Source organism: Psammomys obesus, unplaced genomic scaffold, assembly GCF_907164565.1.
Source record: "Psammomys obesus unplaced genomic scaffold, mPsaObe1.curated_primary_1811, whole genome shotgun sequence".
Classification (NCBI taxonomy): Eukaryota; Metazoa; Chordata; class Mammalia; order Rodentia; family Muridae; genus Psammomys; species Psammomys obesus.
In genome coordinates, this window is record NW_026596040.1 from 24,057,177 (window position 1) to 24,081,893 (window position 24,717).

General features: G+C 42.9%; 1 protein-coding gene across 3 annotated transcripts in view; it reads right to left on the reverse strand.

Annotated features, from left to right (window-relative positions):
* Nucleotides 1-24,717, reverse strand: part of Piezo2 (piezo type mechanosensitive ion channel component 2) — a 348,488-nt gene that overhangs the window by 57,182 nt on the left and 266,589 nt on the right. For 2 of the 3 annotated variants that reach the window (XM_055622925.1, XM_055622924.1), the window contains exons 18-30: nt 22,272-22,313; nt 18,677-18,709; nt 18,093-18,307; nt 15,366-15,526; nt 11,412-11,588; nt 10,988-11,113; nt 9,497-9,697; nt 8,671-8,875; nt 8,465-8,566; nt 7,271-7,436; nt 5,171-5,414; nt 2,341-2,437; nt 1,324-1,483 (exon numbers count right to left, since the gene is read on the reverse strand). In XM_055622925.1, coding sequence (XP_055478900.1) covers nt 1,324-1,483; nt 2,341-2,437; nt 5,171-5,414; nt 7,271-7,436; nt 8,465-8,566; nt 8,671-8,875; nt 9,497-9,697; nt 10,988-11,113; nt 11,412-11,588; nt 15,366-15,526; nt 18,093-18,307; nt 18,677-18,709; nt 22,272-22,313 — 1,929 coding nt within the window. The remainder of the gene's footprint in view (nt 1-1,323; nt 1,484-2,340; nt 2,438-5,170; nt 5,415-7,270; nt 7,437-8,464; nt 8,567-8,670; nt 8,876-9,496; nt 9,698-10,987; nt 11,114-11,411; nt 11,589-15,365; nt 15,527-18,092; nt 18,308-18,676; nt 18,710-22,271; nt 22,314-24,717) is intronic. The other variant, XM_055622927.1, reaches the window with a different exon arrangement.

The window sequence follows — 24,717 nt, forward strand, 5'->3', positions numbered from 1 at the left end:
AAGGTTGACACTGGTATTGGGATATCTTCCCTAATCACTTTTCCATATTATTTTAAAAGTATTTATTTTTTATTTCATTATATGTGTTTGTGCACAGGTCTGTGTGAGAATAAGTACAGATGTCTACAGAGATCAAAGCTGACAGATCCCTCTGGAGTTATAGGCAGTTGTGAGTCAACTGACATGGGCACTGGGAATTGAATTTAGGTCCTCTGCAAAGAGCAGTATGTGCTCTTAACTATTGAGTCCACACCTCTCCCAACCTTCTTCATTATTTTTTTGAGACAGGATTTCTCACTAATGTGGAAGTCATCATTTTGGCTAGATTGGATGGAAAGCAATTGCCAGGGATCTGCCTGTTTCCAATCTCCAGGGTCAGGGTCATAAGTGCACAGTGCCACACTTGTATTTTTATATGGATGCTGCCATCTGGACTCAGGTCCTCATGCTTATCGGCAAGCACTTTACCCAGTGAGCATCTCCCCAGCATCAGGTGCTGGGATGACAATCTGATAGATACACCAAAGCTCTGCTAATCTGAGAAATTAAAATGGAGCCAGGTTCACCTCGTGTTTTCCTCTGTATACCTGGTCATCACTGTTCAGGGAGGAAAAAGGCGACAATTGCAAGTGGCCCAGAGAAGAAAATCATGTGGGGTAATGGTGAGACTAAAGAGACAGGAAGCATACGGCAGGATAAAGCAGAGGAATAGAGAGATACTCAGCCCTGTGGTCAGCGGCTGAGCTTCTTTGGGAATTACCATGCTCTTCTAACATAGTGGCCATGTTAGTGGACATTCTCACTAATAGTGTATAATGGTTCTTTCCTTCTTACCACATCCTCAATAACAGAGTTTTGGGTTTTTCAATTGGAGCCATTCTCATGGGGTGAAATGATGTCAACTGTAGGGTTGTTGTTGATGTTTGGTTTTGGTTTTTTTTTTTTTTTTCTGATGATTTCTGATGTTGAGTACCAGTCCATATACTTTCAGGACATTTGTGTCTGTTCTTTTCACCCCACCCTCTCCTTTTTGGATGCAGAAGGTCCAATGTGCTCTCTATCACTGAGTTTCATCCCAACCCCCATCATATGTTTTTTTTTTTTGTGGTACCTCTGTTCAGATCATTTGCCTATTGTGTTACTGATGGTCACACAGTTCCAGTTCCATGTTAAGACTGTTTCAGATGCAGAAGCACTTGTGTCAAGTCCTTCTCTAAGAGGGATTTTAAATTGCTTTGTGAGTTCTGCAAGCAATGTCAGATAGAGAAGATTGAGCATTTTTTTACATTCGGGCAAGCTGTCGGTGGAAGAGGCCTGACCCACCTGGATGCCAGGATCTGGGAAGCTTTTATGTCAGCCACGACATGCAGGAAATAATAGCTCATGAAGACTCTTCGCTGCAGCAGAAGAAAGGCGAAGCAGATGCTGTCCCAGATGATCCCCGCCTCCCCGCTGGGCAGCTTGCACTTGGAGTCATCTTCAGCTGAGACATCAAAGCAGGGAAGAACCCAAACGGAAATGAACACCTGTTTCCATCCTTGTTGAATACAGTTTACAGAGCCAGGATCGGGAAATTCCACAGGCACAAGAGTGGAATGCGAATGTGCTGACTGAGTAGTCCACAAGCAAAACTATGGATCTCGAGCTTCAGATCAGCATGAGGGAAAACCCTGAACATTCTTTCTTCAAAGACCATGGAGAATTAGCAGCTCAATGGCAGGTGAAATGCTCTAATTTAGAACAGTCCTACCCAGGGGCAACTGACTTGACCATGAACACAGGCTAGTCTAGCAGAAGGCTGTGACAGCACATTTTATAGTAAGTAGCAATTTCCAGAGAACAGTTTAATCCTCCGCTAAGCACAGCCTGAATTTGAAGACACTGCCAGTGAGTGCACTAAATAGCCTTGCTGAGCATCACGGGAGTGCACAAGTCAACATGACCCATCTTTTTGCGATAGAGGTAGGTTGTCTCTGTAGGAGAAAATCACCCCAGAAATTCCTGGGCTCTTTGCAGGTGGCTTTCTGAACTGGAAGCCCCCTCAGCTTCTTGAAGAGAAAGGGTCTGGAAGCCTGAGGTACCCTGAGGACTGACCATTCTGACTGGAGCAACTTCAGCTGTGAGAAGGTAGCTGGAATTGTTTTTAATCCTAGCGGGGAAAGTACATGGAGGCACCTGTAGTGCGAGCACTGTGTGTTATAGGCAGCAGCTATAACACAGGGCAGAGCTGATCCCTTCCTTCATCTCATGTCTTTGTGTGTTTCTCTCTAGGTTTAGGTCAGAACAACACAGCTGCTCGCCCTTTTGCACACTCCTCCCAAGAGAACCTCTCGTACTTACGCATTTTATAGCCTTTCACTGTGCAGGCCAGGCTGAAGGCTTGGATCAACCAGCAGCTGTTTCTCACTAGTGCGCCAATGTAGCCACAGGCTCCTATCTGAAAATAAAAGGAGGAAGGCAAACCTCACGCTCTGAACCCAGACAACACATCTGATGGATAACAATACCAGTGTGCAAGAGGTCACCAGGACTCAGAGCCACTGAGCCCAGGAGGATCCTGTAGTGTCTACAACACTGGTCTCTGCATTGAATGTATAGAGGTAGCATTAGCTGCTCAGGGAGCAGTGTAAGTTCAGGGAAAATTCCTCTCGGCGAGCACAGGAGGTCCAGAAAGCTGGACTACCGTAGGTCCGTCAAGCCTTAACCCTGTGGGTCTGCACTAAGACAAGGTCTTTGATTTGGGTAGAGTTATTTTCTCATAGGTCACGTGACTCAAACTTATATAGATCTCTACAGGGTCACCCCAGATCTAATCTTAAGAGTAGAGTTCTTCAGGCTGGTACATGGCCCTCACTCACACTCATGGATACCACATCCTAGGATTTCACCAATCTTGGGTAGAAAATATTTGGCGTGGGGGAGAACCTGTATCAAACCTACAGGTTCTTTTCCCTGTGGTTACCCACTAAACAGTGTAGTAGAGCATTTATTGATGTATTGGCTGCCTGTATATTTATAAGTCATCTGAAGAAAATGTGAAACACACAGGAGGGATGTCTGTGGGCTCTATGCAAACACGGAAATACAAGGCAGCTGAGCGCCTGAATTTTTGGAAGTCAATGGCTGAAACCAATCCTTCAGAGAGTCCAAGGAAAGTCTATGTGTGTGGAGGCTTGTTTGGCCAATCCTCAGAGTAAAGAACTCGTTTCTGTTGATTGGTACGTGGTTCTTTCATAGTAATAAGTACCTCATACCAAGTTCCAATCCCGAGTTATGTCATTTAAACATTTACCACTGCAAGTCAGCACATAAATGCTCTTGGGTCAGCTGTGCAGATGGCCCTAAGACACTCAAGTAGCATTTTACTCCCCAAACAGCAGTTATTCAACTTTGAGTCCTTAGCCTTGGAAATGAGCATTTAAACCTAGGCTCTAATCCCATGCCAGAAAGTTTTTTTTTCTTTTCCTCCAGGCAGGGACTAACCTCCTTTGTAGTCTCTAGAGACTTTCAATATGTTCTTGTTTGTTTCTCTGTTTGCTTGCCTCTGAAAGCTTCTTACTAAGTTTTCTAGGAAAGATAGTAAACAACTATTTTCTGTTCGCTCCCTGCTAACATTGTAACCAATGACTGCTTTATAATTATTTATAACAAAGGCTATCCTCCCTTTCAGAATGTGAGCAACTCAAAGGAAACACCTGAGTCCTACTGATACCTGGATCTTCAAAATGTAAAACTGCTTAGCAAAAAGCTAGCCTACAATGTGCATTTGTAAAATGAATAAATTGATGGGTAGATAGGTGGGTGTGGATGGATGGATGGAAGGATGGATACAGATATGGATGGGTAAATGAACTGATGGCTGAATAGATGGGTATGGATGGATGGATAGAAGTATGAATAGATAGAGGTGTGGATAAACAGATTGATGGATGGATGGGTAGATGGATGGATGCATGGGTAGATGGATGGATGGATGAATGGTTGGTTGGATGGATGGGCGGGTGGATACAGGTATGGATGGGTAGATGGATGAAGAGACATTGTATCCATGTATTCTTCAGGATCATCCTTTTGGAGCTTTTCCCATGGGATCAGCTTCAGAATGAGCTAGCATGCTGCTGTCCTGTCTCACACTCCTGAAACTACCCTCAACATCACTCCCTGTGAAAAATAGTGTTAGTGAGCTAAAAATCTTAATTAAAGCCAGTTTATTGTAAACTAGAAAAGCAATCCTTCAATAGGCTCCACACAAAATGAATAATTCCCAATAGTCTGAAAAGTGAATGCCTAGTGAGTTCCTTCCTAAGAAAGTAGGAGGGAAGAAGCAGGGACCATCACAGCACTGTCCAGTTAATGCATGACCTGCCACAGCCAGGAGGCTCATCAGTAGAGTCAGAGGCTCCAGAGGCTCACACAGCCCAGTGGAGAGGCACTGACTCCCTCAGCTTATAAAGGTTGTTGGCTGAAATCCCATTAGTGGTCTAAGTGATGGGTGTGATGCTGGAGCTATCCCTGAGCAGGGTATGTATTTGTAACCTTAAAGTAGAAGTTATGCCTGACCACAGCAAGCAGTGTGCACAGTTGCTCTGCCCTGCATATTTCCCCCACATCCTCATCTGGATGTCTGCACTCAGAAATAACCTACTGCTGAATTTTCTCTCACGTCTCTGAGTACATAAAATGTTCCTGCATCTAAAAGCCCTTTCTTCCTCACTTCTCACACGACGGGACATTCCAGAGAACACTCAGTTTGTCTCACACTCTACAATTCTTTCTAGGCAAGAGGGTTCCTTTTTGATGAACACAAGATTTTAGAGAGTTCAGTGACCCTGATTCAGTCATAAAAGGGCCACTTGCTGGCAATACTGTGAGAGACAAAAGCTTGTTCCTCAGGAATGATGGGGTGTTAAGTAGTAAACCATTTTAGATTTTATTTGTTGAATGCATCTCCTCTCATCGTGTGAACCCGAATAGGGAAAAGGAGTGGAAAATACTCTCCTAACATTGTAAAACCAAGAGTGGCAAGCAGTCATTGAAGCCTGAACTTGCAGCATCTTGGCTGGGGCTTTTAGGGGTCCTGTGAGAGGCCAAGGCTTGAAAAGTCACACCAAGCGGAGTGTTTATTCTCATGCTGAAACCACAAGTGTGTTATGTAGTGGAAGCCACTTACTGACAGGATGTTTTTCATGGTAATCACAAACACGTTGTACGCAATCAGCCAGTCCCAGTAGCGTAGGATGCTTTTGATGGGTTTCAGTAGCAAGTCACCCCCAAAGAGCAGGAAATAGAAACAGGCCACCAAGTAACCCATGCAAAATATGCTGATCCTGGTTGTTCCCGTAATGAAGATGATGGTGAGGACGAACCAGAAGAGGTAGCTGAAGATGATTACTTTGGACATGTCCAGGTAAGATCTGGAAAACAAACCCCAGGCAATACAAAAGTAACCGCAACCCGAAGGAAAATCAAGAACTTTTCTTTAAGAAGGGAAAACTGCTTATTCAACACTGGACTATACAGGAAAGCAGTTTCCAAACTGTGTGCGGAGCTCTGTGCATGCTACTGCCTGCTGCATAGGAAGATCCGACATAGCCAGTATCAGGTGGCAGGTGTTAAAATCAGCTGGCCAGTGTTCTCCTCTGCTTAACCACAGCCACTCTGAGCGTTTGCTCTGGAAGCCTTTCCTCTTGTGTTTAAGGAAAGCCATCAGAGAATAAATTCTGGATTCCCTCTTTGATTAACGGGCTGCGGTTTTGTAGGAACTTAAGAAATCATCTCCATAAAGTATGCTCTGGCCTTGGCCTTGCCAGCAGTGTTAGGGAACAAGCTGTGCCTTGATGCATTTATCAGATAAGTGAACTTTGACATTTACTGATTTTAAGAGTAAAACGGCTTTTTTTTTTCTTTCTGAACTTACAACTATAATCCTTCTCTAGTTTTCTAAACTGAAAGCAGAGGGCCGTGCTTGTGATTAGAAAACCTGCTATGTTCTTACACAGATAAAGCGGAATGTGGCAGTTTATGCCCCAGCAGGTGGCTTGGAGGCGTTACTCTCTGGAATGGCTCAGTGTAAGTCAAGCATTGGAATGGAGTCTGGCACGTAAAACAACCTGGCAATGGAATCTAGTTATGGGCGCACTATATAGGTTCAGGACTATGCAGTTAGGGGATGAGAACAAGAACAAAAACCAGTTAGAAAGGCCTTTGCCCCCTGTGCTTATACTTTAGAAGAATAGATAAGGCATGTTCTTAAAATGACAATGCTAGGAAGTGGCTGATGCATGTCACACATCTCCCAGCAGTTGGGACACCCCACACAGAAGCCATGTGTACTCTCAGTGCTGTCTGCCTGCCTTTGCCCACATCTTCCCACCAGCACGAGGGGACTAACCCTAACCCAAGAGCCTCAGAGGCTGGAAGATCAGGCCTAAGTCCCAAAGCCAGATCCCACAGTGCTGTTAGGCTACTACACTGTGGCTGAAGTGAGTCTAAAAGGCTTTCCTGGATGCGGAGAGCTGGGGAGCCTGATACTAGGCAGGTTTCTGGGTGAAACTACATCTGGAAAATCCAAAATATAGAAAGAATGCACCAGGAGAGAAACTGGGCTTGGTTTACATCAAAGTTCCCAAGGAGAAGCTCAGGAAGGCAAGGCTGAGTGTCACCTGACTGGGAAGAGGGAGAGACAGGCAGAGTGCCGCAAAGGGTGCCCACGCAGGACAGAAGCAGTCAGGGCAGCTCTGGGAGCTTCACGCCTCAGGCTCTTGAACACACAGGTGAGGAAGATGGAAGACAGGAATGATAGAAGTGATGAGGAGGGATGGGGACGAGGGGGTTAAGGAGGGACAAGGATGAGGAAGGGGTGATAAAGATGAGAAAGGGAGGCAATGAGGAGGGACAAGAACGAGGAGGTGCAATGGAGATGAGAGGTTTGAGATGAGGAGAGATACGTGGTAACTAAGGGAGGTGGGGGATAGAGAGGGTAGATGAGGGGTAGAAAAATAGAAAAAAAAGTGGAATAAGAAACTGGATAGTGAAGGAGGAAGAGGGAAGGCAGCTGAGGAGTGGAGAAGGTTCTTTCCAGAGAGGTGGCTACTTGTATTTGTTGGCCTAATACAGTTTCTGTTGGAAGAGACTGAGGACATTAATGGCATTCTGTGGGGTACAAGCGGGATCTCCTTTGCCCATGGTACATAGAGAGCACTGCAGTAAGGGAGCAGTTTGAATGACATTGCACACAAAGACTGCCTGTTGACGATGAAGCTGCTGTCACCTGCAATGAATGAAATCCGGTACAGGGTTATGCTGGCTGAAAGAAGCTGCGTCGAGGTTCATGCAAATCTCGACATTGTCCCCGGCCATGATGCGCACAGCTGCCTTGTTTTCGTCCTCAAAAATCTGTCGTTGTAAGGAAGCACACAGGAGCAGCATGAAGTCATCTGGCAAGACAAAAGCAGCCACTTCTCAGGTTCTAAAAATACCACAGTCATCATGTAGCTTGTCTGAGCTTTAGTTCCTAAGTAAATTGTGTCCCCAAAGAACATGCTAGCTTCTAAGGTTGGAACCAAGTCCCCATTTCCTGATCTCAGCATGGAGGCAAGAGAGTGAGTAAAATATACACCAGGCTGGCAATGGTGACGTCTGGATGTTGTCATGTCCAAATGCTAGGTGCCCGCCTCCATGAATCTTTGGGTGTGGTGCATTTTTCCCTACCAGGAAGCCACTGGAATGCTGGCTTATCCTTTTACATGAGCCAGATACAGACATTTCTGGTTTTTTTTTTTTTTTCTCATAAGTTCCTTTGCATTTGCAACCGGACTTCTCTCAGTACTCACACTGAAGTTGTTCGAGAGCAGGCGGTAAAGTTAGGCAGCTGGTGAAAGGACATGGACAGGGCTTTGAGCTGCCTAAAGCAGACCTCCTGAACAGGTCTCTGGCCTATTCCCAAGGCACAGGCAGCCTCCTTGTTTTGAAAATCAACCTCAACCTTCAGAGGCAGGGCAGTCGCTCTGGAATTTTCTACGGCACCGCCACTGGAAGCCCTGCTCCAACCATCCCTTTGCTAGTTGTCCTAGAAGGCTTTGCAAGCAGCTCTCCTGTGACTCAATCTGGAGGCTCCCCATGGCTGCCACAGCCCTGTCCTTCATTTTGGTCTACCTGCCATGGTGGCTGGAAATGGAGTCAATGTGCAAAGCCCCCTCTCTAGTCTACCTATAAAAAAAGACAGGAATATGTGAGGAGAGATACTGAAGTGAATAAGCTACTTCAGTGTTGATTTATTCATTTTGCAAATGGAACTGAACAAGTAGAAGCTATTGGAGACTCATAATATTAATACATAAGACAAGCGTCGTACACTTGGGAAGGTCAGTGGGGGAACGAAGGGCACTGATGCTACCACATGAAATATAACGAATAAACATAAACCCAAATACCTACATTCTGTGGTCCCACAGCAGAAACTTACAAACAAGAAACACAGGGTTGGGCCGCACAATGAAATCCGGAAAGTACAGCCACTTGATGATGTTATCATTGAAGTTGGCACCCTTGAACCTCCATGGGTAATCTGCAAGGGGCGAGGATGAGCAGGCACAATCAATCCCCTGATGTATCTCTGCACGTCTCAGTGGTCCACTGGCTATGGCTGTTGCTAAGAGGCAGGGTGCTCACCTCGGCAGGGGGCAGGTGGGATGCCAATACAGACGAAGTACTGGAAGGTGATGATGCAAGCCAGGAAGCAGCAGTACTTGGGCCAGACCTCAGCGATGGCTTTTCTTCTGCGTCGATACAAGACACCAATCAGCCAACAGGCATGAATCATGGCATAGAAATCCATTCGCTGTCCAATTACATTCACTGACATTAGGAAACAGGTCTGGATAAGGATTGTTAAGAGACAAGAGAGATTGGGTTTATCAGAAAGGGAAGTGGCATCAGGGAACCAGCACTTCTTGGTCTGCCTGCACGGGTCCCCAAGGAGTCTCAGTGTTGAGTGTATTTTTATCATGAAGGTAGAAACACTGAATAACCACTCCTGGGAGACTGGCTTGTGCCTTTCATAGTAACTGTTTCAGCAGCAGAGAGGGTGACAGCTATGATGCCCTTGTGAAATATCATCATAGTAAATTTGTTCCATTATAGATTACCATTCTAGAATTCTACTGTACCACTCACTCATTCCTTCATCATCATTTCAGGTCACAACAGATCACTTCACAGTTTACACATGCAAAATGAACACAAAGAAAGAAAATCTATTCTATTCTTAATAAGAAACCGAGATGCTAGTAGGATATGTGTTTAGCTGTCTCAGGAGACCCAGGGTACCGACTTTGGCCTTTGAAAATTCTAGCTGGAGCTAAGTTGACATATTGGCATCAGTGGCTTTGTGGATCCAAACTGGAGTTGCATAACGAACCTTCAGTGACCAACGAGTCCAAAGAAACCATTTAAATGTTCATGGAAAGAAATCAAACACACGAGCGAGAAAACTCACCTCTAGGCCAAACTTGTAGAAGAAGTAGTTTATGAAATATTTGGCACAATTGATGAGCCCATCATCTAGATGTAACCTTGTGATGTCATGAAAGATAGTTTTAGACACTGGAGCCGTCAGGTTGTTCCGGCCTCGATAGTATTCCTGATGGCGGTATACGGTGACTTCAAAGGCCAAAATCGCCAACATCAAGAGGTTGTTCTACAAACAGCAAGCACGATGCACATCTGTGTATACTAAAGGCGTCATGATTTGGTACTTCTGACAATTATAGTAAATTCTTATTTTTAATTCCGGAGGTCTAAAAAGGCAGTTATATTAGATGTCGCTTGTATTTAATATAGTATTGAGCCTATTTGTCTTCTTTACTGAGGCCCCACCTTCATTATGAAAATGGGGGTAACTGCTGTGGCAACAGAATCCAATCTCTCTGGGCACAAGACTGTGCTGTTTCTACTCGCTTGTAAGTACCTGCCACACACCAAGGGAGGGCAGTCTTCCCTTGTTTGAAACCCTTAAATGCAAAGTAGCACAGGGACATCTGGGAAAGCCACTGAGCTTGGGGACAAGGTGCCAGTTAGATAGGGAATTTAACACCTCTGTAGTCTGGCCAGAGAGAGAGAGAGAGGTAAGCTGAGAATCAAGCTCCAGATGGTAAAGTCCTGGTCATAATAATAGTCACAACCAGAGAGTTGACCCATGGAAACAGGTGCCAGAAGCCATCTGTCAGACTTTCCAAATATCAGTTCACTTTATCCTAACAGCTATTTGGACAGTAACTATTACAGGAACTCTAGAGAATATAGAATGGGATATTAAGTACATTTAAAACTCTCAGATGTAATGATTTTATCTTTAAGTGTCTTGTCAGCAATTAGGACAATGGTTTAAGGTTGCATGAGCTATTCACTAAAGTAAAAATGTACAAGAACATACATGATTCTAAACGGTTTTGTTTTCATTAAGTTTCTATGACTGTTTTCAATTAAAATATGCAGCATTACTTTGTCATGTAGTATGTACTCTTTGTTAAACATTCAGGAAGCAGAAATTGACAGCAGATATTTCTTGGAATGCTGTTATGGCTCCTTTTTACAAACCATCACTAGTGAAGATGTGGTAGAGATTATCTAGTGTTTTTCTTTGTGTCTAGAAAAGAACACTATGTGCGGTACCATAAATTTTCTTTTTTTCAAAACACCTAACAATGGATTTTGGAATTGCTTCAGTCCTGACACCACCACCAACTGTGCACATTAAATCGTTACCAGAGGAGCTAGTGAAGGTGTTGGCTGTATTTCACTGAACTGAAATCAGATGGCTCAGTCAATTTCTCTTCAGCACAATATAACACTGACTTTACTATTTAGTCATTTTAGATATGAACTAAGAAGACAAAGGTACTGTTGAAGGAACTATTAAGAGTCTCAGTGTGGAGGATCACAAACTATAACTCTGCAGAGGCCTACATGAAGCACCACAAAGCCTTACCCTCAGGTAGACGAGCAAAGGAGAGGACTTTCTCAGGCCAACCCACTCCGTGGGATCAACAGGGGCACTGTAGAGAAGAGATTTGTTCAACTCATGAAGGGGTATGTTGGTTTGATTTTCATTGGGCTGAAAAGAAGAGAAAAACAGACTGAAAATGGTTTGTGAGATTGGCAGATCACAGGCAGTTCCCATTCAGTTTTGATCACAAAGAGCTCAGTGGGTAGGGTGGTGAGGGCCCATTTCAATTGGGGAGGAGTCTCAGGTTAAGAGCAGGTTTAGTTCCATCATGGGTCAGAATAAAGCGAACGTGGGTGAGGTGACTGATAATAAGCTAGGCAGAATGTTCTTGATGTGGGGGCTCCCCCAATGTTGCCCTTAATCCTCTTAAGGTCAGTGAGGAAGGACCCCCAACTTCGAGGCTCACCAAGGAGCAGTTGACAGAAAAGTTCTCAGGCTTAATGGTTTGTAGCTGGTATAACATTTTGCAGACGATGATCACACATGTCCAGACAGTGCAGACACTGGAAGCCACGCGGCGGAGTTTGGCATATGGCAGAGCAAATGCCCAAGAAATCAAAAATACATAGTTGAACAGAGACACCTGAAAACACAAAATAAGAAATGGGGACAAAAATACATGGCATGACAGGACATTAACAAGACAGGACAATGTGATTCCAGTTCAGTGAAGGCTTTCTGAGTTCTTATGTGTAAGGCAGTGTCCTAGGTGTTGGGTGATCCAAAGATATAGAGGTGCTGTGGTCTTAAAGAAAGTATATCTTGTAAAGTAGACAGACACACAATCAGGTAGTATCAATATAATGTAATAGTAGCTAAGTTATAGGTGTGTTTGTGACCCTGTAATAGAATTTTGAAGGGGCCTCAGTCCAAAGAGGGGATTGACAAAAAAGGTAAAACAGCCTGTGGAAAATGCAATGCATACTCAAGGTCAACTATGCAGAAGCAAAGGATGAAGGCAAGAAGAGGATAAGACATAAGGAGATTTTAGATGAGGATGGAGATGCAGCTGCAAGTCAAGCTTTGACTGGTCCCTTTGAACCATGAAATGGCACAGGAACTCACTCTGCAGGAAACAGAGATCCATGCATAGGCATCACGTCAGAGAGTTTGAAGGTAAGCTTTGCATCATATTTGGATAAGTGCCACAGACATAAGGAGGGTGAAATGCAAGGGTTGGGCTAGAGGCCGCAGCCCAGCTCTATAATAATCGTGGAGATGCGGAGTTAGGGATTCCATAGTTGCACGAAAGCATATGACTTTGTGCTTGCATTGAAAAGGACACATACTGGAATGGGAAATACAATTAGCTTGATTTGACGGCTGACTGGTTTGACCGCGGTAGATTGCTAAGTGGAGAAACTGTGAGACATAACACCCAGTTTTTGGTTTTTTGGTTTGTTTTTGTTTTTTTTTGTTGTTGTTGTTTTGGTTTTTGTCTCCACAGCTCATAGTTCCTTGGAAGAGTACAAAAGCACCATTGTCTTATTCAGCTACAAAACATATTAATTTATTTTGATACTCCCTCAGGGCTATTGATACCCTCAGATGAAAATTATAGCATGTACTCACTATAAAGCTGAATACATACTAGGTGCAAAGCTCTCTCGGCTATGAGAAAATAGGTTCCAAATCTGGCTTTAAAAAAATGTGTAAAACGAAAAACCACCAACAGTAACGAGCAGCAGCTGTGCAGTTGACTGCTATTCTTCTCCTTACTATCTTGGAACCACTGAAGGCAAAGCCCCTCTCTGAGAATTATGTGCTGAAATAGTAAGGTAGAAAGAGATGCCTCCTAGAATTAACTGAGGGAGAAAGAGATGATGTTTATAGGAGAGTCCTACAACTTAGAAAGCTCAGACACAAACTGAATGCTGTGTTTTAGCCAAATGCCTTGGTGAATGAATTGACTCTCTTCCCTTAGTCAAAAGTAGGGTCAGTTTGAATGTTAAAAAGCAAATTGTATTAAAAGTATTTACTATGAAGTAAGCCTCTTGTTTCTTTTACTGTGTTTTTTTTAAGGTTCTCAATATAAAAGCAATGAATATAATTTACACAGAAGTTTTCATTTTCTAAGAGATTGGTAAAGAGAGTAAGTCTTAGTTCCTAACCAGGTACCTGGTAACAAACGTGCAGAGGATTCACTGCCCTCAGGGAACATGCAGAATGCACTGAATCCATGAATGTTGAAGACAAAGCCACACAACAAGCATGCTGCCTAGGTTAGCCATGTTGTGCTGGGAGTTCTCAACTTAGTCTAACTCGTGGAGAGAAAGATGGCTCAGCTGCCAGCAATATGAATGGAGAACAGAAGTATCAAAACGGCAGTGAGGTGGGCAGGGAAATTGCAGGCCCAAGGCCTTATAGACAGGGAGAATGCCAGATTTTTTCCAGGAGAAGCAAGTTATCTAATAAAAGGGTCATGTGATTCGAGCCTCACATCTCCCAGGGGGTTCAGGAAAGGCACTCCTGGATTGGTCTGGGCCACATTGTAAGGTTCTTCCTCTATGTGAGTACAATAAGAGATATCAACGACAATGTTTTAGGTTGAGGGGTCTGCTGTGATGCCATTTACGCCCTGGAGAGAACGTCTAGTTGCAGCACGGAGGTTATATTGGATGGAGCAAAGATGAGTGAAAAGCTAAAAATCTCTTATTTATCTGAAGGTAGAGGCGATGTGGGCAATGGTTTCAGTTTTAGGGCTCACTGGCAGGGGTGCTTTGGGGCACACAGGGAATGAAGTCATGTACTGTTCATCAGTGAAAGTAGTAGGTTGAAAGAGATTAATGCCTCATCAGGTGCTGATGTGGATAGGCAGTAACTGGGCATCAGTAGCACATGGACTCACTCTCTAGATGGGGAGTGAGCAGAGTAAGCTGTGCACACGGCCTAGAGCCAAAGAGGGACACAGGAATGAGAGAACAGGTAGGACTAGGAGAGAGGGCAAGATATGCATCAAAGGACATGGCCACCAGTGTCCAACAAAGGAGAACGGGGGTGAGGAGTCTCTCCAGGGAAGACATTTTACTATTACAATCCCACAAATCAGAAAATGGGTTCATCATAGTGAGCTACTTTACATGACAGCAAGTTGGTGTGAATGTCAGGCACATTGCTTCAAATTCCTGCTCTCCTACAGCATCATGACCTAAGGGAGAAATATGCTAGTCATCTCTGTGCACTTGTCATCTCCATGGCAACAAAAGTCTAATGGAATGCTCACCAAAAATGAATCCATGTCATATACAGGTATTGATGTGAAAGCTGAGTGTTGGTAAAGGCCAGTGAGTTAGAAAGGGACCAATGAGATGGGGAAGAGACAAGAGAATATATGACATGAAAATAGAAGAGAGAATGGAACAGTGGGAATGGAAGCTAGGGAGACTGGCAAAGAAATGGGGTGGGGGAAATAGCCAAAACTAAATATGTGTGAAAATGCCATAAGAAAATTTGTTATTTTGTATGCTAAGTAAGAAAAATATATGAAAATTAATAATGAAAATATTTGGTCTGAAAACAATCCAGATGCATAAAAATGTCCATGGAAATGTCTATTCATCCCCAATGTGTAACAAGATTCTGATTATCCAGGAACTGGGGGTAGAATTTGATGCCATAATGTTCTCTGAGCAAAGACATCATTGGTTGGTCTTATGTGCCAAGCAGCTTGGTTGAAGTGTGATAGCTGAACTCTTTTAAAAACTGTAGGTGGTAGGTCTTGATCTAAATTTGAGGGTGAAGACTTTGAATTGTAACCAGCTGAAAAGCCATCTATGAAAGTTAGAGATCTACAGAAATGATTGATCCTTTGCTGACTTGGTCAAGTGTAGAAGTATACAAAAACTATTTGATTAATACATTGAAATTTTCTTTCTCTACAGTAAACATGAAGGAATTGTTGACAAAATGGTGATGCTTTTCTTTATTAAGACATAACACAGAATTATAAATCAACTGTACCATCAACTTCATATCTTATAAAGACAGCAAGCAAGACAAACTCTAGTGAAGATTTCATTATATTTTAGAACCAGAGTATTCTCTTTGGCAACACAAACTGGAATTTTACTCCTTCCCTCAAAGAGAACTTTGGGAGATATATTCATATGTGGTGTCCACCCACACTTCAGTAAGAAACCATTGCCATATGACCAATCCAACTGGAATCTAAGCCATGGGACTTTCTCCTCTGCTGACTTTCCCTTTGTCCACTTCACCAACCTTGGGTCCCCTCTATAATAAAGGCTATGCACCCATATATGTCTTGATCCCTGAATGTCAGGGGCATCAGACCATGAATGCCATGGACACATGGGCACATGTTCTGTCCCGTCTGACAGTACAGCAAAAGAACACTTGCCTCCTTCACAGTCACCCAGATAATGTATGAGGAGACGATTTTGATGATGTGCAGCTCCAAGATCCACCACATAAACACCTGCAACTTGTGGAAATATTCCAGGAACTTTAGGAAGAGCACAGTGAGGCGGTCAATCACCAGATGCCACTTGTTCCTTAGATCTGCAAAGCAGTAAATGCAACCAGGAACGTGAGCACATTTTTGTGTTATTAATCAGAGCATACTTATAAATGTCAGGATGGAATGAGAAGCTGCCCAGTAGGCAGGGCATGATTTCTGTGAACCTGGAGAGGAAGTATCTAAGATCTCCGTGCCCTGCTGCTAATCATGGACATAAGATGAAACAGAAGGAACATGTTACTACATCTGCCTTTTAATTAAACCAGTATTAAATGATCTGATATCTCTATAACTTACATCTTGTTAATCAAACAGTGCTTCCATTAAGTGAGAAATGAGTGGACAAGTGTTGGAGTAACCTTTCTTCACGTTACGTGAAACTGTGTGCTTGTATTTTTAGTTCTTGATTGCTACACCAGCAGAAAGCGAGGTGCTGGCAGGGTTTTGGTTTGTAATTTCTATGGCCCATTATTTATTTATTTATTTATTTATTTATTTATCTATTTATTTATTTATTTATTTATTTATTTTTGGTGAATGCTTGTTGTTTCTCATCAGCTGAAGAGCAACCCATAAGAGATGGATCAGGTGTTGTCTTGCGGATGATTGGTTCAAACTGGAATGTGGCTTTTTGTGTAATAAAGAACTGATGAAGCCGGGAGTGGTGGTAAATGCTTGTAATTCCAGCACTCAGGGAGGCAGAGGTAGGTGGATCTCTGTGAGTCCGAGGCCAGCCTGGTCTACAAGGCGAGTACAGGGCAACCAAGGCTACACAGGGAAACCCTGTCTCAGGAAAAACGAAAAAGAAGAGCTGATGGCCCAGAGCTGGGGCAGGAAGAAGGAGGCGGGACTTCCATACCAGCAGGGACACGGGAGAGATGGCAAAAGTGGGAAAGAGGCAGGATGGAGAGTGAAAGAGCTGTAAGCAAGCAGAGAGAACCACGTGGGAGACAAGACGGTGGAGAAGCCAAGGTTAAGTTAGATAGCTAGCTGAAAAATTGCCCCAGCAAAAGGGGCAATTTAAAATATATAGATGTCTCCCTGTCTTAATTAAACCACAAGCAGGATTTTCGAAAGTCCTGCAATAGATAAGGCTCTTCAATCACCTTTAATAAGTACACCCTTCGGATCTGCTGCGGGAGGGGATGGTTTGGTCCTCCTCAGACTCAGCAGTTTCCTAAAGTGTGGTCAACTTCAGTCTAATTATCTCCTTAATCAAACAAGGCATTGTATTTTTCTACCTCAGGGGCTCACACCAGTCTAGCCTTGTACTGGTCAGCCCCATTGGGAGCCACACAGGAATGGTTTTGGCTTCTCATATTTCAATTTGGGGTTGTATCATCCTGTCAGAGCTAGTCTTAATGTGACTGTCCTTGGCTTGAATATTCAATAAGGTCTTAGTTATATTGAAAAAAAAAATACTTATTACAGAGTGACTCAGGTGACAGTCAACAGAAAGAAGCAATTCAGCGGTAGGTAGAACATAGTGATAAGGGTGTGGGGGGATTTTTGATGGGATCTTTTAGTAAGACCCAAAGTCCTCTTTAAAGGGATATAATGAAATCCCAGCCTTAACTTGTCTGGCAGAATTGTCACACACACACATACATACATACACACACATACATACATACACACACATACACACACACACACACAGAGGAGGGGGGTGAGGGATGGGCAACAGCAATCCAGATGTAAAAAAAAGGCATCTGGTCCTTGCTTTGGGTCTTCTGAGATGAGTTATAGAAGGTAACAAGGCTTCAAGGCATGCATTTAAGCGTGGTTTTCCTCCTCATGACACTTTTGATTTTCACCTTTTCTATAGCTGAGACTCAGCTAAGCATGTTTAGAGGCTGTGTGCTTTCTGAGCATTCCAGCAGGGACCAAACGCTCTGCCTCTTTGTCATATAACTTTTCTCAAAAACCATGGCCATCCTATTCCCCTCATTCCTGGTTATTATAGGTCTAGAAAGAAACTTTTTTTTTTTAAAGCCTTAATTTGTTTCTTAAATCTGCAAAGCAGTAAACCCAACCAGGAGCATACAGCACTTTTTGTGTTGTTAATCAGAAAACATCTTATAACTTTCATGATGGAATGAGCAAAAGGGAGCCCTTACGTCTTGCCGGGAACTAGCCTGAAGGACGGCTATGCAATTGCACAGCACTTCCTCTGGTTCTCACAGACTTAAGCGTTGGAATGGAACAAGCAACATAGTCTCCTCGATAAGCCTCAGAGTACCCTTTGCAAGAATGATCCTCTGAATGTCACTTCAGAAATCACCAGTGGTTCTGTGTAGGTGCCTGCTTTTGCTTAGTAAGAGGGATCCTGTGAGAGGTTCCCATGCAGCAGAGGACAGAACACAGCTCTCTAGGTCTCCTCATGGGCATTGTGCCTATCGCCAGGGACTGTTAGCCAGCCATCTACTCTCTTTCCTTTCAGTTAGATGAAAATGAGTTATTGTGGTAATTAGAAAATACATCTTATCACTATAGCAACCAACACCATTCTGCAACTTTTGTTAGACAGAGTCATAGCTAGGTTCTCCCAAGGAAGTCACCCTGTCATTTGTGCTATTGCGGCACCTGATGAGAGGGACTGGTTACCTGAGGTTTCTTCCTCTTCAGATTCCTCTTCCTCATCTTCCTCTTCCTCAGAGTCATCACTGTCTTTCCCCACCTCGCCCTTCTCTGCCTTGTTGGCACATTCTTCTGTTCTCTCCTCACCAGGCTCCACCAACTTCTGTACCTCGGGTTTATCCAGGCTGGTGGTCATATTCATAATGGCTAGGTCTGGGAGGCTTCCTTCAGGGTGGGCTAATCTGTGGGCAGAAAGCAGCTGAGTAAGAAGAGGAAAGGGCGCCAGGAGGGTACAATCGAGGGGCAAGTAATGGAGGCCAAAACAAGGCAAATCAGTAGGTGTGCAAAGACCTTGTGCCGTGGGCGTTAGCTTCTCAACTTTTTTTTTGTTGTTGGTGTTGGTGGTTTGTTTTAAGTTCTTTCTAAAAACAGTCAACTCAGCTTTGTTAGCTTTTCTTATTCAGACTCTAGTGATTGGTCAGGAATGAGAGCTATTGACACCTAAACTTGACATTTTTCCTGGAGGATAAAATGGTCAGAGTTTAGGATGTAGAAGCATGAAATGGCATCATGTAGAGCAAGCATTTCATGGCTTCACATGGGGGACTTACTCATTCTGGTGGATTGGTAATTTTTTCTTGATGCTGCTCAAAGTAATTGAAATAGAAAGGGAAAAAAAAGGAGATGAGAACAGAGGAGTTATAAGGATGTCAGAGATCACACATCATGCTATACATCATCCACTTTCATATCTGGGTATGCCAGGTACGGTGATGACCTAGTGCCAAGTGCATTCCAGAATGGCACCAGCAGTGCGCTTTTATTGTGACATTAGGCTCAGCAATTGGTCGGGTGGACAGGGTGGTTGGTTTGTAAGGGAGAGGACATATAGGATCCCAGTCAAACTGCATCATGCTCTTTAGGTAAAGTTCCGAACCATCTTGCAAGAATCGCGTCATTCACAGGTAACCTAAGTCTTTTCAAATTCTCAAATAACATATGCTCTCCATCAGCCTTGGCATTGGCTAATCTCATGCTACCAGCTTCTAAAGCATATGCAAGGAGAACCACGCCGTTCAGGCATCTGTATCACATCCCGTCTGTGGACCACTGATGTGAACTGTGGACTGGAAGCTGCGGGACATCCTGCAGGAGCCAGAGCTAGAGCCAGAGCCAGAGCAAGAATGCAGGGGAGGGAGCGTTTGTTTATTGTCTGACAGCAGCTGAGGTCCCACAGTTTACTTCATAGCAGACAGCACAGGTGAGGGCTTTTCCCACCTCTGTTTTTAAGCACACTATTATGCTGCTCAGGCTGCCCTCAAAACTCCCATGCCAAGCAACCATCCTTTAGCCGCTGAGTGGCAGGGACTGCAGGCATGTGCCATATGCCTAACTCCTTAATTGTCTCAGAAATGAATCTTACAGTGCATTTTATGAACATGTATTCTGGAAATGCTAACTATCTTTTCCATTTGGAATTATTATTCCATACATTTTGACCCGTTTATGACAGAATAGACAATACTATCCTACTAACAGGATTGTGGACTCTCAGGAAATTATTTAGCTTTTCTGAAATTTAGTTAATTTTCTGTCAAATTAGTAGCTTTGTCTGGATAATAATTAAGCTATCTTCATTGATATCATACTTGAAGACACATCTGTGGTTTGAAGGAGCTGCTGTATTGAGCGCACATTGCCCTTGGGCAATGGAATCATAAAAAAGATATTCTCTTTAACAGGGGCCAAGTAGATAGATTGCAACATACCAGGGGCAAACTGTTAATTTAATACAGAAAGAATGTCTGGGGGTGTCGCTGGGGATGGGGTTATGCTAACATCTCACTCTCTTGCCTTGAGCTAGTTAACACATCCTCCCTATTTCTGGGAAGCCGGATCGTTTTAAAGCTGCAACAATCACTTTTTTCCCCTATAGCAATGCTGTGCATCCATTTCTTCAGTAACACCTCCCGACGCAGATTTGTCCAACCTCAGTATGCGATGCATTGATGCATTTGGGTGTAGCAGTGGTGTCACACGCAGCAGGATACACTTACTCAAACTGCTGCAGGCCTGCACTATTTAAGTAGAAACATATCTGCCACTATGATGTTGGTCATTATGACGTGTATCTGGGGACTCCTCTGGAAGCCTGTAATCTCGTCCTACTCCAATCATCTCTTCTCCTTTGCACATTTCCACGCTACAATTCAGTGAACACTAGAGAGGACAGTCTGTGCACTGGAGACACTTTCTTCAATGGAACAGACATAAGAGCCAAGGAGGCTTAATTTAGTACTAGCACTTGACATTGAAAAGCTGCATATTAAGTAGGTTTCCATTAAGGAAAACGGGAAATCTGCCACTGTAAAACCCCCTAGTCTAAATTCGATGAATGTGAATTCTCCTAACTATGGAATGTGTGCAATGTACATTGTCCTTGTCCCTTTCACTGGGAGCAAGACATTTCTGAAGTTAGGAAGGGGAAGCATTGCAGACTCGTAGTGTTCACTCGTAGTGACAGCTGAAGTGTTTTGCAGAACTCATAGCACTTTTGGAAGAATCATATTTTCATAGGAGCAGTTGATCTGTGCACTTAGTTTCACGTCTTACATGTTGGCACTGGTTACTCTGAACAGAACCCGAGCACGGCTGCTCAGGACCCTGCTTACACACCATGGGAAGAATGATCTCATGCCCGAGAAAAGAGTCAACTCTGTATTTCAGAAAATTTCCCACAATTGAATGATATTATTCAACTCCTTGCCAAGCAGCCCCATGCTTGCTACCACATACTTGGTGAAAGGTAATCTCTACCGTTGTTATCCTTATGTCCCTATATCTCTTTTTGCAAATTCAGAAACTCGCTTTCCTAAGCACATTTTTCTACTTATAAAACAACACTGGACTTAAGTAAATTATGTGATAAAGGGCTTACTGTGCTGTTCTAATTGAGTAGGAGGTCCTATTAAAATCTGGACACACTCTAAAGGTGACATAAAACACATGACTTAAAATAAGATTCAGGTGTGTGTGATTAACGTTTCCTTGTGAGCTATGCTAGCCCCTCTTCTAGCTCCCTCTGTGACTGAGAGATTTCTGTGGAAAGAGAGTACTGGTAAAGCTGGAACATTTGGGATTTTAGTTATTAGGGGTGAGTCTGAGTCTTGGTAGACTATCTCCTAATGAAACAGATGGTACATGCTTTGTGAAAAACAGCACACAGAGAGCTGTCTTTTGTTTGGTCACAGGGAATATAAGTAGCTGGAAAAGATTCCTAACTAGAGTGTTTTCTACTTCTCTAACCAGCAGCTAAAATCCTGAGCTGATATTTTTCTCTTGTACTGGCTTCCAGCAACACCAGTCAGCCCTTGCACAATGCTTACTCTTATTTCTTTTATTTGTATTTGCTCCAATTTTAAGGAAGGACCATGTATAGCTACCCTCTTTCTATGTTCTGTGGTATGGGGACACATTGCAAAATCTGGAGTTGAAAAATATCCTTCTTTAACATTATGATCTTTCTGTAGAATTGTATTTGGAAATTGATGTTTTGGGTTTTTTTTTGGGGGGGGGTGTTGTTTCATTTTTTTAAACCACACACTCTGGCCATTTTCCTTTCATTCAGGAAGTACCTAACAAATATCAACTAATGAGTAAGGTTGAGGGTTCAGTGATAGAAAGCCTCCTGTGTATGGCACAGGGCATCAAGACCGGAGGAGCTTATGCCTCTAGCAAGGATGATAAGACAAGCAGGGTTCTGGAAGGAAAGTGTTAGGAAAGCAGCCCGAGAAAGTGCCGCAGGAGGGGAGACAAGTGCCAGCAGGATGGTGGCATTGATGGGACTGTGTGGAGGAGGCAGTTCTTGAGCTGAGCCCTCAATGATGCCATCAGCAAGGAGTCAAACTCTCAGGCAAGCCTTGAACAAATCCTACCAAAAAACAAAACCAGTGAGATGTATAAGTTGGTATCAAAACCAAATGCTGAGCACCAGCTGAAGACCCTGGACCACCTCCACAGTCTCTCTGCAGCACCATTTGGTATCACCCCCAAATGGTGTGGTTTACAAAACACATCCATGAGCATACCTGAGGCTACCGTTCACTGTCAGAGGACACACTTTTCATTTATAAAGCAGTGAAGGCATTAACATGTGAAGAAACAATTTTGAAACAAAAAGGAGAGAGAAAACATCAGCATACCCACCTATTTATTATCAGATACACGCGACCATTGACTTTGGCATGGCTGCGCAGTGAAACGGAAGCACAAGGATGCAATGGGAGACAGATGGGAGAGAAAGAGCAGACTGTTAGACAGGAGACAATGAAGTTGACTATCTCTTAAGCTTTAGGCAGGCGCATTATCATCCACACAGACTGTGCCTTGAAGAAGAGTCCAGGCAGCAAGATTCAGGAGCAACAAGAAGTCAGACACACACACAGGAAAAAAAAGTGCTCAAAGATCCCAGGCCCCTTCAGTCTCCTCCTTCCTGTCTCAAGTACTTTATTACAAAGCAGTGATGCTGAATTTAGAAGACACACATTACCAAAGACAATTAGAGTCTGAAGATTAACTTTTACTCCTTTTTTGGATTAAAAAGAAAATCTAAGTACACCATAGTGAACATATTTTCTTTAAACCTGAAGTTAAAAGATATTTTCTAACATGAATCATAGATAACTTATAATTTTATCACAGTAATTAAAAGGGTTTGCAGAAAATTATTATGTAACTTGAATTATTGTTCTGTTATATATTATCAGTTAGTAAGTCAAATTATATTTCTGAAATTGCTTACTGAGAAATCATAATAATTTTTCTTATGTATGACAAATTATTTTCGTAACTGTAAGTATAACTTCTGTAAGTTTAAATACAATAAATTCTACTTCAAATATATGTGATATTTACGTATGTACATGCTTACACACATACCAGTGTTGTACAAGATATGAAACCACAGTTCTGAAATAAACCTAAAGCCTCAATGAGTCCATTACTGTCCTTTTGCAACCAGTTCTCATAAAACACCTGAGCGCAAAGAACTGTGAAAAGGTAAGCAAGCAGGAAAGTTGGTCCCACTGAAGATATTTATTCCTTCATCATATGGATCTTAATGCCATCACCTATTAGGACTTGGGACAAAAATATGACAGTGAGGTGAAAATTATCAGTGAGGAAAAAAAAATGAGAGAATTTTAGAAAGATGGTGTATATGCCAAATAGCTGAATTTTGTGACTTCTATAGAACACTCTTACCAAAAACCTCATGACACCGAAGTTGTTTAATTTCCCTAAAACAGTTCTCAAAAACTGCTTTCTCAGATCTGAAAGTGAAAGCCCGTATAATTCTTCAACACTTTCCCCTTTTCTTGGAAAAGTCACTGCTAAGGGAATGCTTGGGGCTGAGCCACGAGCAGGAATAAAGGGGGCAGCGATGTTGAGGGGGTCATTTCGGTCTCTTACAGAATTGGCAAGTGGATGTTGTGCTGCTGTAGAAAGAAAACAGCATATATACGCGTCATGTGCACCAACTCTTCCCAAGGCCTTCATAGACAGCACGGCAGTGCGTGTGCTTCAAGGGAACTCTCTGCTTAATTCAGGTCTCACATACATACTCAGTCTAAATCATTTTTAGGTGGCGTCTATTGCCGTGATGAAACACATCCACCCAAAGCAAGTTGAGGAGGAAAGGGTTTATTTCACTCACGGTTTCATATAAGAGTTTTTACCATTAAAAACAGTGTGGGCAGAAACTCAAGCAAGTTAGAAACCTGGAGGCAGGAGCTGATGCAGACGCCATAGAGGGGTGCTGCTTACTGGCTTGCCCCCTGTGGCTTGCTCAGCCTGCTTTCTCATAGAACCCAGGACCACCAGCCCAGTGATGGCCCCACCCACAATGGTCTCGGGCCTCCCCCTTCAATTAATTAAGAAAATGCCAGACAGGCTTATCACAGGTGGATCTTCTGGAGGCATTTTCTCAATTGAAGCTCCCTGCTATCTGGTGATTCTAGCTTGTGTTAAATTGACATAAAACTAGCCAACACCGGTGATTAGTGTGATAACACCTTTATTAAGCTTTTTGTCTTCAGTAAAACTATGGTCCTGAAAATACTCTTCTTTACAAATTATATCTTATTTGATTATATATCAGAAAACCCAGACACATGGCAATGAGAATAATAGTGACAGTTTCTACAAACAGGAAGAAATTTTAAAGAGAAAAAATTACATATTAAAGGAAGAAAGAGCTTTAGGAACAAATAACATAAAATGTAAGACACCATTGGCAATGATTAACAGTTAAATTTCACAGACAAAAATATCTTTCTATTATCCTCCTTCCTCTCTCGATCTCTCTCTCTGTTTTTGTTTGCTTATTTATTTATTGTTTTTAATTCACTTTGTAGTCTAGGTTGGCCTTGGTGGTTACACACCCTCCTTTGCCAGCTTCCCAAGTGATGAAATTATAGGCATGTGTCACATGTGTCACCAGGCCAAGCTTAAAATATGTTTCTAAATTCTTTGAATATAACTTTGGAAAAATTGCCGAGTGTCCATAGTTAAATCCAGCATGTGTATTGTCACAATTTAATACTAAATACTTTTAGCCATAGGCATCACAGCAATCAATCAATCCATGATATTT